This window comes from Papilio machaon, chromosome 3 (genome assembly GCF_912999745.1).
Source record: "Papilio machaon chromosome 3, ilPapMach1.1, whole genome shotgun sequence".
In the NCBI taxonomy this organism is placed as follows: Eukaryota; Metazoa; Arthropoda; class Insecta; order Lepidoptera; family Papilionidae; genus Papilio; species Papilio machaon.
In genome coordinates this window covers 8612859-8633913 of record NC_059988.1, presented here as the reverse complement: position 1 = coordinate 8633913, position 21055 = coordinate 8612859, and the positions used below count along the sequence as shown (strand labels likewise).

Below are 21055 nucleotides of genomic sequence, written 5' to 3'. Positions count from 1 at the left end.
TCACCAGGGTGAGTGGGTCGCTCACTCGAGCGACGGGCCGAGTCCGCGAAATAATACCAGTCGCCTAAGGCCACCGATGGGTTCAAAACTAGTCGGTGCCGACACCGGACAATTGTACGTGAGTGTTTTACCTGTTTTCTATATTAGTTAACTTATTAGTCAATATAATTCAAAGTGAATATTGAAACATTTTCTTTAAATTTTACACAACTGATATATAAATATTTTCAAGCGCCACAGGTACTGAAAAACAACAAAATAAGTATGTAAAATTTGGCTTTTGTTATAATAAAGTTAAATAAAGACGGATGTTTTTTTTTAACATATGTAAAGTTTTAATTTAGTTTCTTGCACGTTGACGACCGGGCTGACCGTCTGGGTAATCAGGTCGTTTATTTTGTTGTCCCTGTAAAAGGAATAGATAAATTAAGTACTAAGACGTAATAAGAAATGAAAATAACTTAAGGAATACGAGAGATTATCTATTTGAGAGTTTTTAACACGTTCAATTGCACTACGATTTTCAAATATTATTATACTCGTATGTCGTATTCTTGCTAATTATTATATTGTTATTGTATGAATGACTGTCTTTTGAAGGTTTATTACAAGAATAGTGAATTTATTTAAACCATAAACAGTTGCCTTACTGTCAATTTATACTATCTATAACAGATGAAAATGGATAAGCAAAAAACCTAATATATAAGCGATGACCTTTATTTTATTTTTTTATATTGAAAAAACTAGCGCTTGACCACGATCCCACCCGATAAAGTGACGATCTGGTCTAAAGATGGTACGCGCTAGCTTTGTAAATACTTATTCATTCTACTCTTGAAGGCGAGGAATTCGGTTTATAGATAAAACTTTATAAGCAAGAAAAAAATCGCGATCCCTTAATCTCTCGCTTTACCAGATTCGACTGTAGTATAAATTCGAATTATATTGTAATTGTGTGCCAATCTTTTTGAAAAAAAAATTAACAACAATATACTTTATTACAAGAATTACGTCCATTTTCACGGTTAATGTTTTTATGTTGAAAATTGCCTGTCACTACTATCTATTTACTTATCGAATGGAACATAAAAGGTACTTTTGCTTACCGGTCTCGAGTTCTCTTCTTCTTCCTGTGGTGATAAGGTAGTTGTGGGGATCTCGCACTCGTCAGTCGGTGGTACGACACATCTCAGTGACCGCCTATCGAACACCAACATAGCGGGGCAACGCTGCAAGCGCGGGTATCCGCCTTGGCACTGCCAGTAGCGGTTGCAGGATTTACCCAAAGGTACGTTACCGTTGGGATCTTCATTGCATAGGGCTGTAAAACAACGAAATGAACTAATATATTTTTTATTCATTTAAATTTTTGGAGTTGAAAACAGTTATTTTTGAATGGAAAGATCCTTAACCATTCTAGTTTGATTCCTCGGCTATTTACCATGTGCTTAGACTGGCATCTTTGAATGTTGCGTGCCGTAGGCCAATTTTAGTCCACGTTCTCTTCTCACCCTTATAACGAAATGTTGGGAAGGGGAAATGGATTTGGTGAAGGATGCGTAGGAAGGAGAAATTTTTTCTTTCTTTGCGTCCCTTCCTCGGTCGATTAAAGATAAGCATTGCATCTGTACTAAAGAATGTCTATGGTGAGCGGTCGCTTCGCTATTTCGGCGAATTCAGGCTGCTTGCTCGTTTGCCGTTTTGTAACATAAAAAATAGTATGAGATTCTAAATAAAACACAAGGAAAACATAAATTTATACGTAACTAAATCCAGTAGGTAAAAAAAACAAGATATTACGTGACTCGAATTTATCTCTTTTTCTTATCCAAATCGATCAATGAATCCGAATAAAGTCTTGACAATGACCCAACAATCGGATTGCGATGCATTGGATCCGAAATCGATATCCCGCTGTACGTGAGTCGTGATTCGATTAATGTTGTGAAGCGTGAACAGTTCGTTTTTATCTAAAGGTTAAACATTTGTACAAGGCAATGGGGCGATAGAATTATTTGTTTAGTATAAATTATAGTTAGCGATAGAAGGTTAAGGAACATTTACAATTAACTAGGCTCCTGTTTATGTAAATTAATAGTTTTAAAGGCTTTTCAAAGATCATTACAATATAGTTGCGGTTGCTTTAAAGATATTCAAAGTGATTTATTTAAGTGATTAATTAAAAATTTGATGTTGATTTAAATGAAATATTGCTGCAGATGTAGGCGTTACTATATAAAGATTTGATTTGGGATTGTTCTCTTCTTTAAGAATGGATAATAAGGCAGCTGATAAATTAACCAATTAGTTTTGTATTATTAATTATGGTCAATTAGGTAACAAAACAAAAATGGAGTCGTGACATTTGCGTGTAGCGCGGTCATTATAGTTGATGTTGTTTTCGAACAATAAAAAACAATTGACAATCGACCGAACTTAATCGTTTACGTAACTACATTAATTCTTTATAATTCATTAGCCGTGATATACTATTATACGCTTTATTTCTCTAAATAATTACAGTGAAAGTCGCATGATTGATGAGTGAAACGCTAACGCTTGCGTTAACGTTTCATGGATTACGAAAATTACTGAAAGAGCAAAATAAAGATGGCTGACTTTACATTATTTACTGTAATGGTCGTTCATTTATTTACGCATCCATTCATTATAAATTAAAAACCGTTTATCGATCTTTCTAGATATGAATTCATTTTATTAAAAAGCCTAATTGTTAACAGTTTAGAAGCTTAGTTTCAATATAACATTAGATGCTGTGTACAACACAATTTTGAAGATACATACGGAATAGCAACAAATTGCCGCCATAAAGTTCGAATAATACGTACGATGTTTCTGGCAGCCGTCGACGTTTTCCGGCCAGTCACAAGAGTGCGCGTTCTCGTTGTACAACAGGCCGCCGATGCACAGTTGTTCTGTGGCGGTCCCATTCCAGCAAGTCCAGTAGCGCGTGCACGACGTCTCGTGCCCGAAGATGCCGTACAACCAGTCGCAGTGCTCCGTACCGATGGGGGGATCTATAACCAATCACATGACGATGTGAACCTTTAGAAGGCTTTAGCCTCCAATGAGTTACCCCATTTATCAAGATATGTAGACTTATAAGTAGTAAGTAAGTAGACTCGTGAAAAAGAAGAAAGTATGTACCTAATTTGGCTTTGTACAAATTATTCTACATATATTACTGATTTTTCTAGTGAAAAGAAATAACGTAGATAGCTAATTAAGTGTTATACTTACTTATTTGCACCTTCGGATATTCACAATAGTTCGATCTCCACGGATAGTCGCAGCCCTCGGTAACGCCTCTATGCTTCCCAGCGAAGACTAAACCATTAGGACAATCATACTGTACTGCCTGACCATTCTCACACTCCCAGTATTTGTCACAGTACTTGTCATCCGCTACCACCCGGGATTTGGTCTTGCATGGGTCATCTGTTTGTGCGCACGATACCACTGCCAGACTTGCCAGAAAAGCTGTGAAGAAAAATTTATACTTTAAGGTGTATGGAAATTCAAACAAAAACAATACAATAAAATGATTACTCTTTTATATATTGTAGACTAGCTGTAGTCCGCGACTTCATCCGCACGGAATTAAAAAAAACTTAATAAGTAGCCTATGTGTTCTTCCTGATTATGTTCTACAACTGTGCCAAATTTCATCAAGATCCTTTGAGCCGTTCCAGATATACCTTCAAACAAACATACATCCATCCATCTAAACATTCACATTTATAATATTAGTAAGACGTCGATGGATTGCGTTTATGCTTAGTGTATAATTTTATTTGAATGAGTAACGTACGAGCTTTTTTTCTTATTTTGCAAAATAAAAATCATGATTTATTTAAGTAACAAAGTCCCTGCGTGGCTGTATAATCGAAATAAGTATTATAAATAGGTACTATATATCGTAATCTATATATATTAAACATAATTCATTCTCCAAGGCGTGTTCGAGTTGTAAATTATACGCTATCAAATTACGCACGGCGTGAGAGGTCAGCGCAAGAGATGATACGCAATACATATCATCAGATAATCTAATAAAATTGTAATTATAACGTAACGCAATTATAATGTAACCTCAAAATAATGCCAGTCGGTTCTCACATTCATTATGTCTGCTATCTTAGAGAGTATGGAAAACATAAACTGTTAGAAAATGAAATTATACGAAACATACTATTATATTATATACTAAAACATAATATAAGCTATCAGTAAATACAAGGCCTAATTATAGTCCTCTTTCCCTTCCTACCCTTTTGTTATAAGGAAAGGATGAGAAGGGGCAGTGGATTTGACGGAGGACGGAACGTATGGGTAAGGTAAATATTCACTTTCTGTGCGTCCCTCCCTCTTCCGTCGATAAAAGGTAGGCAACACATCTGTCGCTTCGATATTCAAGAACCAGGCAGCTTGCTCGATTGTCACCTTATAAAAGTTTCAGAAACAAATTATTCAACAATCTTATTTTCTTTCTATACTTTGTAAATACATGTGGTAAATGGGTTTTAGTTATCGTTAAAAATTTGTTTTTAAATATGTACTCAAATTCATAATAATTACATATATAATATTTGTTCTTAGTTATTAGTTTATTATGTAACAAAATTTATGAAGAAACTATATATGAATATAACTTCGTAGTTTTGCGAAAGTTCACTTTAATGAGAGGTCGTCAAACATGGTTGTACATATTGAGTCGTAACTGGTCATAACCGTTTGAATTTCCCGTGCGACTCGCTTCCGTTCCTAGAATAGTTATATGTAACTTTGAGACTTATAGTTGGTTTCTGAAACTAAAATCCTTGTATAAAACATATTGTCATCAATCTCTTTATTATTGACAGAGACAATAAGTTTATGTATGGATTTTGCTCAGAAACCAACGAATGATGTTGTATTTAATCTTAGTTAACTATCAACTATTAATATGGAAAATTCCTTTTTGCATTTTAAGGACAAAAATATGTGCTAACCTATAAAATGCACTAAATAAAATTTCTAAATATCGACATTTTTATCATATTACTAACTGTCGCCCGCGACTCCGTCCGCGAAGAATTAAAAAAACAACTTTATTAGTAGTCTATGTTTTCTTCCAGACTATGCTCTACATCTGTGCCAAATTTCATCAAGATCTGTTTACCCGTTCCGGAGATACCTTCAAACAAACATCCATCCATCTAAACAGTCACATTTATATAATAAGTAAGATTTATTTAATATTAATAAAATTCGACGATTGTTATCATGATCGTAATTATAATAACAAAGTTACTAAAAGAAAAACCAAGTTCATCTGAAATTTTTCAATATTGTTAAAGGGCTTTTAAATCTAATATATAAAATTCTCGTGTCACAGTTTTCGTCACCGTACTCCTCCGAAACGGCTTGACCGATTCTCATGAAATTTTGTGAGCATATTCAGTAGGTCTGAGAATCGGCCATCATCTATTTTTCATTTTTTTTAACTGCGCGCGGACGGAGTCGCGGGCGACAGCTAGTAATAGATATTTAGTCATATCGTCTTTTAATTTACATTTGGAGATATTCATCTATCAAACTGATAGACGGAGTGTTTAGAATTTCTTTTATGTATTAAATTTCCATTTCTACAATAGGGCTTTTTACAAATCGCAGTGTTTAAATTTGCAAGTACTTACTCAGGGCACGTCAATTCTTTTAAACAATTGATGTTATCGGTTTTCGTGTCAAAATAAAATATCCCTTCAGAATAGATTAGGTTTAAATTTGTCTTTGATATTATCATTCCGTTTTGCACAGATTACAGAAAACTAGACTTTTTTTTGTTGATTAAATGTTATGAATTTATTTAATACTAGCTGTCACCCGCGACTCTGTCCGGGCGAATCTAAAAAATCTTAATAAGTACCCTATGTGTTCTTCTTGACTATGATCTATATCTATTCCAAATTGCATTGAAATCCTTTGAGCCGTTCCGGAGATATCTTCAAACAAACATCCATACATCTAATCATTCGCATTAAAATGATATCTCTTCTTATTTTAACTTAATATTGTTTTATCAGAGAGATTTACATAAAGATTTCAATTATAACCTTATTTGCTTACATAAGTGCGAACTATTATTATATTTTAGAAAAAAAACTTTAAATTAACGAATTATGCCTCGAATTAATTTCTTAGTAGGTTTGGAAATTTTAAGGCTTGTTTATGTTCTAGGTCGTAAAGCAAATACTTACATATTTCAACAAAAAACAAAGAAACTTTGTAGACAACTAATTGGTAGTCCTTAGTTACCTAACTGTTGTTAAAAGTGTACAAATTTGACGGAATATTTGTGAAAAGATGATCGCGTCTTACTACGTGTAAAGGAGGCAAACATATTGTTATGTCACAAGTGTACGGACAGTGAAAGCGCTTCCGAGTTGCATAATAAGCTGTTCGACTTCTGACATTGAGTGTCCTGTATTTTACTTGACGTAAGATTTTAAGATGGCATTAAATCTTGGTGAGGTATCACAGAAATTTATAATTTATAACTAATTATCTGTCGCCAGCGACTCTGTCCGCGCCAAATGTTTCAGCGAGATTTATGCAGTCGTTCTGGACCTACCATCTAACAAACATCCATCCATACATCCAAAATTCGCATTTATAATATAAGTAAGCTTTGTATTCTTTTTGTGCTAGGAGTATTATGTTTAAAGCCAAGTATTTGTAATTTTTTGCCCTTATAGGGCAGACATACTTGTACTTACTCACAACCTATGCTTTATTCCAGACATGAAACTATCTGCGCTATATCCAGTTCCGTTTTGGAGTTACATGCTAAGAAGCATTCATGAATCTATCCGTCCACCTATACTTATCCATTTATAAGTAAGAAATACGATTTGTAAATGGTTGAATCAATAAGGCATGTCACACACAACAATATTGTAGTTTTTAAAGCTATAAGTTTAAATTATTATTTCTATATAAACATTTATTATAATAGTCTTGTAAGATCTCATCTTTTATTCAGAAACTTTGTAGACTTATTAATATGATAAATATTCTTTTAATAGAACTTCGCATCTTTGCCAAATCTTATTGCATACTAGCGGTCACCCGCGAATTCGTCAGTGCGGAATTAAAAAAATATCCCAAGTTACAGCTACCTTCCAATTTAAGTCCCGTCAAAATCGGTCCATTTCTTAGATTACTCGGAAAAAAAACTAACTTGCGGACAGAAAAACAGACATAAAATAAAAAAAAAATGGATTTTGGTTTTAAGTAACTGAAAAACACATGTTCGCGAAATTTTTTTTATTTTTCTATATTACATACAGACATTCCAATTTTATTAATTGTATAGTAATCAATAGAATACAATTTTTATTACATGTAGACTATATACATGAATTATTTATAAGTTTTACAATACATTACGAAACAGCTACATTTATGAGACTTAGAATATAATAGATTTTAGAAAATTCTTTTGGAAGTTACCCAAAAAGAAAATGAAATCGTTGTTAATTTTATATACAAAAATAAAATTTTAAATACACGTGAGGCATAATATTGTTGTATTGTGTGTAAGTTAGTAAATTTATAACAATTTTATATTAAAAAATTTCAACCGAGCTAAAATAGTTTACCTAAAACAACGAAGATACCTCTGCCCATAGACATATACAAAAAAGAACAGGTATTTGAAAAGAGAAAGGACTGCATCCTTAAGGACATTTTTTTCCCAAGTCGACTATTCTATTCAAATATTCTATTGTTATTTATTTTTAACTCAAAGTTGAATTAACAGTTACTCCTGTTTCCGCCGAGTAACATTCTTGTATGTAAATATACGTAAAGTGAAAGGTGGTAATGCTAGCATTTAGCCGTAAAAAGCAGGGAAAAATGAAAGCAAATTTCCGCTGTTTTTCCGGCAACTTTCTTTAAGTGTCAACATTTATAACATATTTACTGATACAAGATCGATTGAATACTAAGAAATATGTTTTTAAGTACAAAAAAACACAATTTTAATTTTCCGTCTTAAAATTACTAATTTCAAAAACGAAATTTGACAAATTTCATCCAGATCCATAGAACTGTTCCGGAGGTACCTTCAATCATCCATCCATCTTATCATTCGTATTTATAATATTAGTATGGTAAAATAAAGTAACATGAACAAAACAGAAATTAACTTTTCTTCAAGTACAAATAAAAGTTTTTTGGTAAACCTCACTTAACGGCCTGTAGAAATTGAATAAAAATAGCCCTAGATGTACCCGTCGAAAAACTTAAAATGGCGGATAAATTGATAGGGTTGGAATGCACTGACATTTCGTGAAAGGTCAGCATCAAAGTGGATAGGGCTAATCGGAACACTTAGGTAAATAAATTGCAAACCATGAGTAATTTGATGGATTATTAAGTGGTCATCACGATGATTATCGGTTATTTTGGTTATTTTGACTACCAGAATTGATTGAATAATTTTTTGTCCATGTTAACAAAAACACCAATTTGTATACAAAGAGATTCTAATGTAATGCTTGTAAATAGAGAAGATTTTTTTATTATTTTAAGCATAATCGCGTCAAAATTCCAAACTCTACCAGTAGTAGAGTTTTTGAGTCAAACTAAACTACCGAAACTTTTTCCTAGTAGAGTCTTTAAGTGTCTATTTATTTATTTCTATTTTAAATTTCCGTTTACATATGTGGTTTTGTTTTACAAAAAAACTGTATTGAATGAAGGTTTTGCAAGTTTTTTCTGGTATGTGTCTTTAGTCCCAGTGATGTGTTTGTGATTCGAATCATATTTTTTCCGGGTACAAAGTAAGTCGCATTTATGGTTCTAGAAATCAACTTCTCAAGTTTTTTGTTTTGTTACAACCGGAATCTTTATGAATGTTTACGTTAAGATATGACAAATCTTTTTATAAGGTTGAAAATTACGCAATTGAGGCAAAGGGATCAGGGACGGGTTTGCTCAGCCGAAACACAAACATGTAAACAATCGTATTATGACTTCACTTATGTTTTTTTTGAAAAAAAAAACATACATAATGTTATTTTTCCCTTTTGTTGATATTTGCTATCATATATGTAATATATCAAAAAGTCTTCTTTCAGAATTTTCATCACAGTGTATCGATTTCTATAACAATTTAAATAGCTTTTATGGTTAACGAGAGTCCAAAATTACGTTATAAAATAAATATTTATATATAAAAATATGCCACATTCAACATTCATACTGCATTTCCTTATTGAATAATTCATAGCGAGTTCATGACTTAAAATTCTATAAGGAAAGAATCCAGTAATATTTTATGTACTCTACCATATTCGGTTACGCGGGTGCGGCGGCGTCCATTAAATATTACTCAGTTAACCTACTACTAATGTAACCTTGACGAGAAAAAATGTTTTAATGATTTTTTTTAATTTAAATGACATATATCATCATCAGCTCACTGTACGTCTCCATTGGGAGGCTCGGAGACTAACCCAAGTTAAGGGACTAGGCCATAATCTACCACGCAAATATGTGCAAGTTGTGTCACGATGTTTTCCTTCATCGTAAGAACGTCTGATAAATGTATATATGTAAATAGATAATCGGAAAACAAATTACGATTAAAATGTTGAATACTTTTTAGTTAATCTCTCCAAATAACCGTTGGTTTCTGAGACCAAAATATCTGTATAAAACATAATATAATTATCCCTGCAATTCTTATTCATCATCATCTCTGTCATATTTAAGAAAACAAAGATAAAAGATGTTTTGAACGGAAATTTTGGTCTTAGTAATCTACAGCTTATGACGTTTTTTCTTTTTATAAAAGACCTACACACGCGTAACAACAAACAAAAAATATAGTTTTTTTTTTATTTAATACAAGTAGCAAAATAAAGTTGATTTCAAAATAAAATTTACGTTTTAATTAAATCTAACTTCAGTCAGAAAATACGATGAACGTAATATTAATGTTCATTGGGTTGAAAATCTCCAAATTGATTTCACGCTCTAATGACGGTACAATGGTCTTCAGCGCTAACAGTCAATCTTACTAATATCATAAATGCGAATGCTTAGATGGATGGATGTTTGTTTGAAAGTATCTTCGGAACGGCTCAACGGATCTAGATGAAATTTGGCACAGATGTAGAACATATTCTGGAAAAATACATAGGCTACTTATAAAGTTTTTTTTTTAATTCTATGGATGGATGGATGGAAACTAGGTTACAAATATCAGAATCGACACTGTCTTTCTACAATAATGATAACTAAATCATATTACTGCCGCACTCAGAGACGTTTGTTGGTCGCTAAGGGAGCCTTTTAGTCAACTATTTAGGTAATTAATAAAACATTATGCGATAATAAATAGATTTTATATAATTAAATGAATGATTCACTTTTGCATAAAACTTTTCTAAAGTTAAGGTCATTTCCAAGTCATATATCAATAACCGTTTTAATATTTAGGACGTCTTTTAGGAGACATAAAACTAATTGATTCAAAGATTAATATGTAATTAAATGTCTATTAAACGTTAGTACGGTCAGACTGACTTACTGGCTTTTATCTTGATTGCTCTCTAACCCTCTGAATAGGGTTTGTGTAATTCAATATACATACTATCCTGGAATGACTTTTAATATATAAGATAAGTAGAAATGACTAATACATTGAAGATTACATAAAGAAGAAAGCTTTGTATTTTTGTATGTTTGTACGAAATAAATTAAAAAACTACTGGACCTATTTAATTTCACTATTGAAATATTGCATTAACCCTGATTAACCTTAATTTAATCTTGAATATATTTAAAAAATAAATGTTTATCCCTGCGCAGTTGGGATAAGGTTTTAAAATTGAAAATTAACTTTAAAAAAAGATTTTACAATTTACGAAAATTCATTATTTTCTGCATAAAAATTGTACAAACTTAACACCACAGAGTATAAAAATGGTCTTCATAGTAAAGATACTAAGCATACCTATAGATCAAATATAAATAGACAGTCCTTATTTAAGATGTAGACGATGTAAAGAAGCAAACGTTTAGGGGAGGAAAAGCTTTAGTAATTTTTATATCTAACAAATTGATGTCCATAGTTACAGAAGGAAATATACTTTCAAGATGTCTCCCCTACGCTTACAATTTATCGTATTACTATTGAAAACGTTCTCATTTATTTCATAGTCATTAAATTTTATGACTGAATTTTCTTTTTATCAGATATATTGCAGTGCTTTAACAACTATAAATACTAAACTCTTAACAATTTAGTACGACATATACCGTCTATGATTTTACAAAAGAGGAAACAAAAATATGGATGGAAATTGCTTTAATGGAAAAGTCAATTTCTTTCTATAGTCTAGTTCGTATATAATTTATTCCACCTGAAGATATAAACTCTAAAAAGTATTAAAATCATTTAAGTAACGTAATCAGTTTGTGTTGTTAAAAACAACAGTTAGCCTGCAGCATTTCACTTACAAGCTTTGCTATTGCGTAAAAGACATATGTACTAATAGAGGTGCAAACATGTACCAAATGGTAAGTCTATAGTCTGTGAAGTGACAGAGAGTGTACGTGATTTAAATCGACATAGTTCTCGTAGAGTAGGAGTGGAACTAAACAATATGCGAATTTAATTAAATGGGAGGTAACGCGCACATGTTAAGATAATCAGACATTCACCAGCCTCGCTACAAGGTCGCAGTCCTCCTACTTCTCTATTGTTTAATGTGTGAAGCTTCAAGATTTTAGAATTTTGTAATTAAAAATATTTTTGTGGCTACAAATATGCAAGTACGTGAGACTATACAGATTTCTGCAACCGAAACAAGCTTTTTTAAATTTCTGACTGTGAGTTTCTGACACGGGACATAAGCATAGATAAAAAAACTATCTGTTATTTATTTACTGCACTCTAAAATATATATTTATGGAATAAATATCATGACAAAGCCTAAACCATGTCGTACACATCATTTTTTTTTTATAGTGAACCAACTTCCGCTTCACCACGTTCCAATCTTATGTTAAGTGATAAACAAAAGATGGTATGCGCTGGCTATGTATGTTTAAAATTAAATGAAGTGAAGTATATACGCACCGATAGCATACGACCACGATCGCCCGTCTGCCATTTTGTGACTTCGATCTGGAAAAATAAAAACATAATAAATAAGCTTAAAGGAATGTTTAAATTATTCCATTGTAAAAATGCTCGTGAATCATAATTATTTGTCATATTTATTTATCGCAAACGACTCTAAAATACGTCAAATACAATAACTACTCATATTTGTTTCATGTAAGATGAATTTAATATAAGAGAGCGTCGGTGGCTCAGGGGTTGAGCAGTTGACTTGCAATCTACAGGTCCTGGGATTGAATCCCGCCATGTACCAATGTGTTTTTCGATTCTCGATTTACATAATATATACATTTATCCGACGTTCTTACGGTGAAGGAAAACATTTTGATGCAACCTACACATATCTGAGAAGAAATTCTAGTCACCCCTAACTTGGGGTAGGCTCCGAGCCCCTCAATGGGGACGTATAGTGAGCTGATGATGATGTAGATGAAGTGTCGGCTACAACTTAATCGTTCTTTTGTATTTAATGATGAAAATGATCAAAATCATCCGCATTCAATCCGATAACGAGTAGAATAAATCTCAAATAAAGCTCATTTTTCGTCGGAACTCTTTTTAACAACACAATAGGTCGCAGTTTCAGTTCGAACGTGGGTCATTAATCATTGAATCCATTCACAAAAGACCTGTCAGGTGAATCTACGTTGAATTACGATTCATGTCATACAAAAAACTTTTTCTTCTTTGTATAAAGTGATAACATTTGACAGCGTTTATATTTTAAAATGGTTTATTAACAAAAAAAAATCTAACCTAACCTAACCTATCAAGATTTGATTTTAATTTAAAACACATTTCAGGATGATTAATTATTAACCGTAATAACGGTTAGTTAATTAAATGTTAATTAATAACAATTAATTAACCCTATTAATACCTAAGTTAACATTAACGTTGAAATTAACTAATAGGGTTATCAATATTGACACTTGCGGAATATAAAAAGAGAGCCGTAATTAAAAACAAATAAGATTAGATATATAATAATGATTTTATAGTTATTTATTTTTAATATATTGAGTGTTTATTTGTCTTTTACCTTGATATTTAAGTATCAGTAAAAAAATAATAAATTTTTATTTCGAACATCAATCTTTCTTTGATCAACTGTATTATTGACATAATATGTCTCAACAAACGCGTCAATAGTACGGTTATTCAAGTGAAATTGCTTTGAGTTATTCATATTTATGTCACCCTCCCGGATATTAACTGGTATATAAACGTAAAAATATATTTATGTCATATACAGTATGGGAGAAAAATATTGAAACTTAATGGAACTCACCAAATAACTTTTATATCTATTAAAGTTATATATTATAATAGTTTTATAAAAAAAGATTAAGTAAAAAAAGATATTTAAGAATCTTTAAATAAGAACTTGCCTTGCTTAAAAAAATTGCCAAAAAAGACCCAAATGAGATATATTTTACTAGAATTTACAAATGAATAATGAATAACTTTAAGGTACAAAGGTAGAAGTTTAAGGTAAAGTGAAAAGGGCACATATATGTTTTATCTAGGAGGCTTACACCATGTCGTAAAGATTTTATATTTCACATATCCCTTATGCTTCGTTCACTTATTCATTCATTCAATGTGGGGTCATTGATACTTGCGCTTCACGCATCCAAAGTATACGTTATGAAATAACTTCGCAACAAAACACGCTATTACATGTTCCCACTTCTATCGTTTTATTTATGACTATTCGCGATGTTAATGTCGGCTTTCTAACGACCGCCGCTCGAACTCACGTCTCGTAATCCTACCATCACCAATACGATAATAAATCATACTGACTATAAATGCGATATGCATGTCACTGGCCATTGCTTTTTAGTCTTTGATAAATTTTTTCCCTTTTGTGTTTTTTTTTGGAACGAAGTTCCTTATCGCGCGTTGTGAAAGGGGGCTAGACGGAAAAAATTCTTACGAAAAGTTGTCACGACACTTTTTGCTATAGTAAGTATGTTAACGACGAATGAGCGCTACTTCACCATGGCAACGACGTGACAATATATAACGAAAATTCATAGAAATAAAATGTACTTCTTGTGAAGACTTAAGTTTTTTATTCATAGAATAAACATTGGTTCCTTCACTATTTAATTGAAAGGAAATTCGTTCCATCCGGGTGTCCCTTGACACCTCTCAAGTTTTATTTTGTTTTTAAAACTACTCGTATCGATACTTATGTTAAGTAGTTTTCATGTAATTGACTTAATAAAAAAGACAATTTTCTTTGAACATTATGTTTCAATTGAAGTATCGATATGAATGGAAATAAGTTGGTTTGTCACAAACAATGTAGTGCATGCGACAGTGTAGCTAGTGGCGAGCGAGATTGCATTTTATTGTCATTGTCAGAACCAGTCAGTGTAGTGGCCAGGAATGCGGACTGGATATTCATACGTATGGTAATCATTACGTGCCGTGTTGGTATTTGAGCTGAACGATTAAACACATAAAATTGCTGCGAATAACCGCCGAATCGATTACAAACAATTTTTATTTTAGCGATATTAAAATAATTTTTATTCAATATCAATATAACACTTTAAGCCTATTTTATTACATGTTTAAACTTTAATAAATTTCTTGTACGAGAAATATGTTTCCATGCATTAATTTGTGCACTAAAAACGTGAGAAAATCTAGACCTTTAAAGGGAAGTTGCTGAAGCGATGCAAAAAGAAGTCTCATCTGATCGCATTTAATAAGATCAAAACAATTAAATGTGCAGCCTTATTTGTACGTTTCCCACGCTTGAACGTATTGCGTCACTTCAGATGTTCAGTGTCCTCGGAAAAAATGATCGTCTGTCGCAAGAGACGACGGCGGGAGGTAGCGAGGGGCGGCGGGATTCGCAGCAGTGAAAGCGCTACGCAATTAGCGACCGTGACGCAACGCATCTCGATGCGGTCTGCCCCCGAATGGCAACTTGTTGTCAGATACCAGGCCTATAACAACATCTACCCTTACACCTAGTTTACATTATTCCAAAGTTCGAAAGGTACAACTAGAAACATTAAAAGCCATACTGGAACCTACATATTGCGTGTTTGGCCCTGTGCCTGTGTACATTTGGCAAATCATCCCTCCAGTTATACTCCAGCGGTGGATTCGGTCACTGGACTGGAATATTACTAGAACTAGAGCAAATTCTTAAGTTTTGAAGAAGATAAATGCGTTTCACGAGTATAATGCACGTCTCCGCAGATAACAATCAGACGACAGAAATATTATCAATCACTTTTCGAGTAATAGGACCTCATATTCATTACTTACATTGAATAGTGTGATTTTAATCGAACCATTCAAGCAAGATACTTTTTGCTGGTCGTTTACTTGCTGATAGTTATTTTACCCTAGTAACATGGTATCTAATTTAAAAGATTTTTTAAAATTAAAAAGATTCTTTTCTTAAAATCAATTAGGTTAAAATAAATAAATAAATTAGGTTCAAATAGAATTCAACTACACTTTAGTGTAATCTATTAGTTTAGTGTATAGTCTAATCAATTGTTTTTGTTTATAATTAAACAAATTACAGTTCTTTTACTGGAACAATATTGTCATTAAATCAGCACCATTATCGTTTACGTGATGATGTAATACCAATTTCGTAAACTAATTTACATATTCCAATCGTCTTTGAATTTGCATTTGATAAATTGTGTAGAGCTGAGTACGTTGTAATTATATTATTAACCCCTTTCGTTTTGCAGATGTTGTTTAGACCAGTGGTTTTTTACCGGGACGTCATGTAGATTTTGTAGGGGACAAGGGTGTTTCGAAATGATAAAGAAATTCGACGACTATCTTTTACTTGTCACTGGCTGTGGCCTGCAATTCCGTACGCGTGAAATTAAAAAAAACCTAATTAGTAGCCTATATGTGTTTTTCAGGGTATTTTCTATATCCATGTCAAATTTAATGGAGATCCGTCGATCCCTTCTGATGACACTTTCTAACAAACATCCAAACATTCGCATTTACTCGTACAATTTTATTAAGAACTAGCCTTTACCCGCGACTCTGTCCGCGTGGAATAAAAGATAGAAAACGGGGTAAAAATTATCCTATGTCCGTTTCCTGGTTCTAAGCTACCTGCCCACCAATTTTCAGTCAAATCGATTCAGCCGTTCTTGAGTTATAAATAGTGTAACTAACACGACTTTCTTTTATATTTATAGATAGATTTTCCGGTTGGTGATTTATCCAAAATTTAATCCAATATTAAAGATTTTGGCCTCAAATAATGATGTAAGAAAGCAATATTTTTTTTTTATAAATAGAATTTTTAATTCATCAAAAATTATAAGCATAGTGATAAATAAATCGCACGATTTACGAAAAAAAAAATAGTTCATTTAAAATGGCAAACATCGTTACCGTTTCAAACGGGTATTCTGATGAATTATTAATAATGAAACGGACACGGAGTTGAACACTCTATATAGCCGTAACAAAAATTATTCAGTTTGATTTGTTAAAGTAATAAACTATTTCTAATAGTCCTTCAATCGCGAACGTAACAGTTACCGAAAGTTATATCATCGAATGATAACTTCGAATGAATTCTAATTCGTCTTTGATGATCTTGACACACTTTTAATGTCAACCTTTGTGCAATTTAATTGTCTTGATTTTGCTTCACGTGTGGAATCATAAATAATTAATAGATATATTCATATGAGTAGCTTATAGTGACCGATGTTGTCTGCATGAATTTAAATATTACGACTTTCGTATTATATTATTACATAATCAGAAATAAAAATACTAATGTATCTTTCTAATGTCAAAAGAATAAAATACAGAATAATATTCAGTTCTGTATAAATAGCATATCTATATTATTATAAAGAAAAAGTATTTGATTGTTTGTTTGTATTGAATAGGCTCCGAAAGTACTGAATCGATTTGAATAATTCTTTCACTGTTGGGAAACTGTACTATTCACGGGTGACTTAGGCTATATTTATTACTAGATTTTTTTATTCCGTCCAGATAAAATCGCGGCTAACCGCTAGTTATTTAATAAAGCTCCAATTAAAGCATACCCCTCTAATAAAAAATCCTCCAACTCCTTTAAATAAAGACTCTAACCAAGAATAACATTTAATGTTTTTAAGTTGTATAACACCATGCGAATGGAATAAAATATTGACTGCGTGTTGTCCGAATTATTAGTATATTACTGACACTATTCCGTTTGCACACCATTGGTGTTTATTTAGGTGAGGTCGAGAACGCGATAGGAATTAATGCAGCAATGTATTCGACTGTTGAACAGTTACCGTTCTTTTACGTAATGTTAGAATAACGCTTTGTATTTGGTAATGTTTGTTGACAGATTACGCTTTGAAATTACTTTTAGATCGTGAAGCTTTGATATGTGTACAGTTTTTTGTTTCGCAAATGGAATTATTAAATGTTAATTAAAGAATCATTAGTTATTACTAAACTATGATTAATTTAAAACTTATACGTGAGTACCTAAACATCTAGTAGATGTTCGTTGATTTACTACTGCAATGATACTTGTATTTGTCTCTTTTTTGTCAGACAGGATGAAAGGGATGGTAATATTTGTTGACCAATAAACAAATTGTTTAATAGTTAAGCCACCTACCGTGGATTTATGAGAACAAAATCTTCGTTTAAAACATTGTTATAGCTCTTAAGTCGAAGATAATGACATGGATGACTATATGTTTTATACAGAGATTTTATTTATTTTATTTTAGTCTCAGAAACCAACGGTTACTGTATTTGTTTTAGTGCGAGATACAAAATCAATGTCAATATTTATCTGTATTCAAAGGTAAAAGTTATTTTGTACCAGATGTCAACAACCTTTTTGGATTAAATAGAGTCTTCCAAAGAGCACCGTAGGTTGTCAACCTCTGACCTATAAGTATCTACGGCTAAGGAAATAATCGTCTGAAATAGGAGTATCATCGTGATAATTTGTAATATATATCGTCTGGACGTTCATAAATATAAATAGGCGTTTTACTTTTGTCATAAAACATTGATGAAGGATAAAGGAAGAAAATCGGGACACGTTAACGCGTCCCTTGTCGCCTTTGTTGGGATTTATTGCGAGATAAAAACATATGATTGACTTCTTTCAACGACTAGGATAGGATTTTCGATTATTTTATTTAAGTTGTTTTATTGTTTGTTTTAATATAATTAATTAACTGAATATTAGTACCAAAAATCATAACATACAAATACTATAAGAAGTCACGTTATGTTGACAATTTCGCAACAGCAGACCGGATTTCGATCAGGTCGAATGTTGCTCACATTAAATAAACATCTAACATAAATAACCACAAGATTCGTAATTTAGTTCTAGAATCTTAAAGGTATAGAATGGTCACTTTCAAGTAACAGAATTAGAGGGTCAATTTACACAATATACTAGCCGTCGTCTGCGACTCCGTCCACGCGGAATAAAAAAAAACTTTATTTAATATCCTATGTGTTTTTCCAGACTATGTTCTACATCTATGCCAAATTTCAGCCAGATCCGTTAAGCCGTTCCGAAGATACCTTCAAATAAACATCCATTCATCCATCCATCCATCTAAAAATTCACATTTATAATATTAATAATTTATACATTATATTATGAACAAATAATGACTGACTGCCTGATTAACTGACTGGTAAATCAACGCCCAGTCCTAACTAACTGCTACTGGTCCTAGAGCCTGGTAGATGGCAAAAAGCGTTGTTGCAACAACTTTTATTATCAAGACTAGATTATAGATAAATCGATCTTATATTTGTTTTGGATAATTTAATTATATCCTACATGCAGATAGGTAATTTTAGAGATTTTTTTCACTTAATCAAAGTGTTGTAATTTACATTTTAATCTTTTAAATTAAACATCGACGGGTGAAATGGTGAATCTCTACAAAATTTAGGTTGTTAAATTAAATTGAAATTAATTTAATCATTAATTTTCGTTAATTTAATTTCATTATCGTAACACGAAGTGAACGTAAAGCTGATAATTAGTTGATATAGTTACGCTAGCGATAGTAAAATTGAAAAAACGTTAACGTGCTCAAAGGTTAACGTCGTCTAGACATACATATGCAGAAAGATTTTGGGCATAGTATAGTTACATACGTATACGTTAGGTATAGTTTAGATGGATGTATGTTTTTATAACGTAACTCCAGAATGGTTGAACGGATTATAATGGCATCTAAAATTTGACAACTTGATTCAAATCCACGTGACCGTTTGTCAGTAAGCAGGTTAGCTAGTAAAGTAGTAAGATTAAATGTAAAAGATTATAGAAAATATATGGAAATGATGTAAAGAGGACAGTGAATTCCCTTGACTGCCAGAGATTTGATGGAAAACTAAATAGCCTATGTATTCTTCAAGATTATGTTCTACATCTGTGCCAAATTTCATCAAGATTCGTTAAGCCGTTCCGGAGATACCTTCTAACAAACTTCCATCCATCTAAACTTTCGCATTTATAATATTAGTAAGATAGTACTGCACTGATCAGTGACCGACAATAGTGATATTTATCCGTCAACAGGTTTTCAATATACATACCTAAATATTATATTACCGAACCAATTAACGAATCATGTTTTTTATTATATATTGTACATACATCTATTTCTATTATATATAAACTTAAAACATATGTTTTTTTAATAACTAAAGGTTACTTCTGAATGATTTCTGAGAAAGAGGATGTTGTAGTATTAGATCACGTATGTGTTTAATTTATGTAATATTAATAATAATTCATCAACATTATTATTTTTTAATTTAAAGTCAATTTACTGATTACTTTTCAAGGAAATCAGTTTCAAAAAGATGACGTGATTTATGTACAGATTGTATGTTTTTTTTTTTTAATTTATCAACCAAATTCAGTCATCCATTTTTTACAAATTAATTAATACAACTAATTATCGCCTTGATCTAGTTTAAATGTAACCTCATATTAATGCGAAGGTCTAAATAATATATCAAATACAAATATAACTTCTATTAGTACATTGATCCATTTCAAATGGCACTTGCCGTTATGGACGACAAAAACAGTTTCTAACTGGACTTTGACAGCTTTCCTTAGTAGGCTTTGAAGCTAATACGACTTTCACTATCTATACGTATGTGACATAATGTATTACGAACATCTTATAAATAGTATACTTACATATATACTAAATATATTATATATTTTGTAGAGCGTTTTCTTTACATTAGCTGTTTATGTAAATAAGTTGATGTTTAATTATTATGTATAGTAAATTAAAATTCAAAAATTGTTTCATATAAATTATTAATAAGAACATATATTTATTTATGATACATAAAATTTAACGAAGTTATCAATATATAAGAAATGACGAACTTACATATTAATTTTCTAGTAGATACTGGCAACACGCACTAACGTAGTAAATAAAAAACTTGTATTATAGTAGTGGCTGCCGCGGTATACGAAGTAAGACTGAAGAATCGTCGCAGGCGCAGGTGAATGTTGGCGTTTACCACTCTGTTCTTACCGCTAGCATAGCGACATTCTTAAATTAGCATCATAGTACACTCCAAGAAACTTATTTGACCCGGTGCGCATAAGTAAAACTGACAGTTTTTTGTCAGCTTTTTGTTACGTTGAGAGAACATCTTATCGGAGTCAATTCTGTTAGAAAATATGTAAAACCTATTAAGTCATTGGGAATGACTTATAAGAGCTGACCAGAAAATTACGACAAGAGTCTTATGGCACTTCTTTGAGATTGATAGCTGCTAATGAAAATTAAATGATCGAATGAA

At 31.9% G+C, this 21055-nt stretch overlaps 1 protein-coding gene across 1 annotated transcript; it reads right to left on the bottom strand.

Annotated features, from left to right (window-relative positions):
• Positions 1-323: 323 nt before the first annotated feature.
• Positions 324-20743, bottom strand: LOC106711408 (protein obstructor-E). Its single transcript, XM_045686354.1, has 6 exons — positions 20635-20743; positions 12161-12208; positions 3265-3504; positions 2853-3041; positions 1110-1324; positions 324-406 (listed from the first exon to the last, which is right to left on the bottom strand). Exons 2-6 carry the CDS (start codon positions 12192-12194, stop codon positions 341-343), a joined length of 744 nt encoding a protein of 247 aa, XP_045542310.1. The 5' UTR covers positions 12195-12208; positions 20635-20743; the 3' UTR covers positions 324-340.
• Positions 20744-21055: the final 312 nt, after the last annotated feature.

What these genes read in the sequence shown, in the direction of transcription:
- LOC106711408 (XM_045686354.1), bottom strand. Translation starts at nt 12,194, where the DNA reads ATGGCAGACGGGCGATCGTGGTCGTATGCTATCG. An exon ending in ATCGTGGTCGTATGCTATCG is followed by an intron (nt 3,505 to 12,160) that starts GTGCGTATATAC and finishes TTTTCTTCACAG; the next exon opens with CTTTTCTGGCAAGTCTGGCA. An exon ending in ATATCCGAAGGTGCAAATAA is followed by an intron (nt 3,042 to 3,264) that starts GTAAGTATAACA and finishes GATTGGTTATAG; the next exon opens with ATCCCCCCATCGGTACGGAG.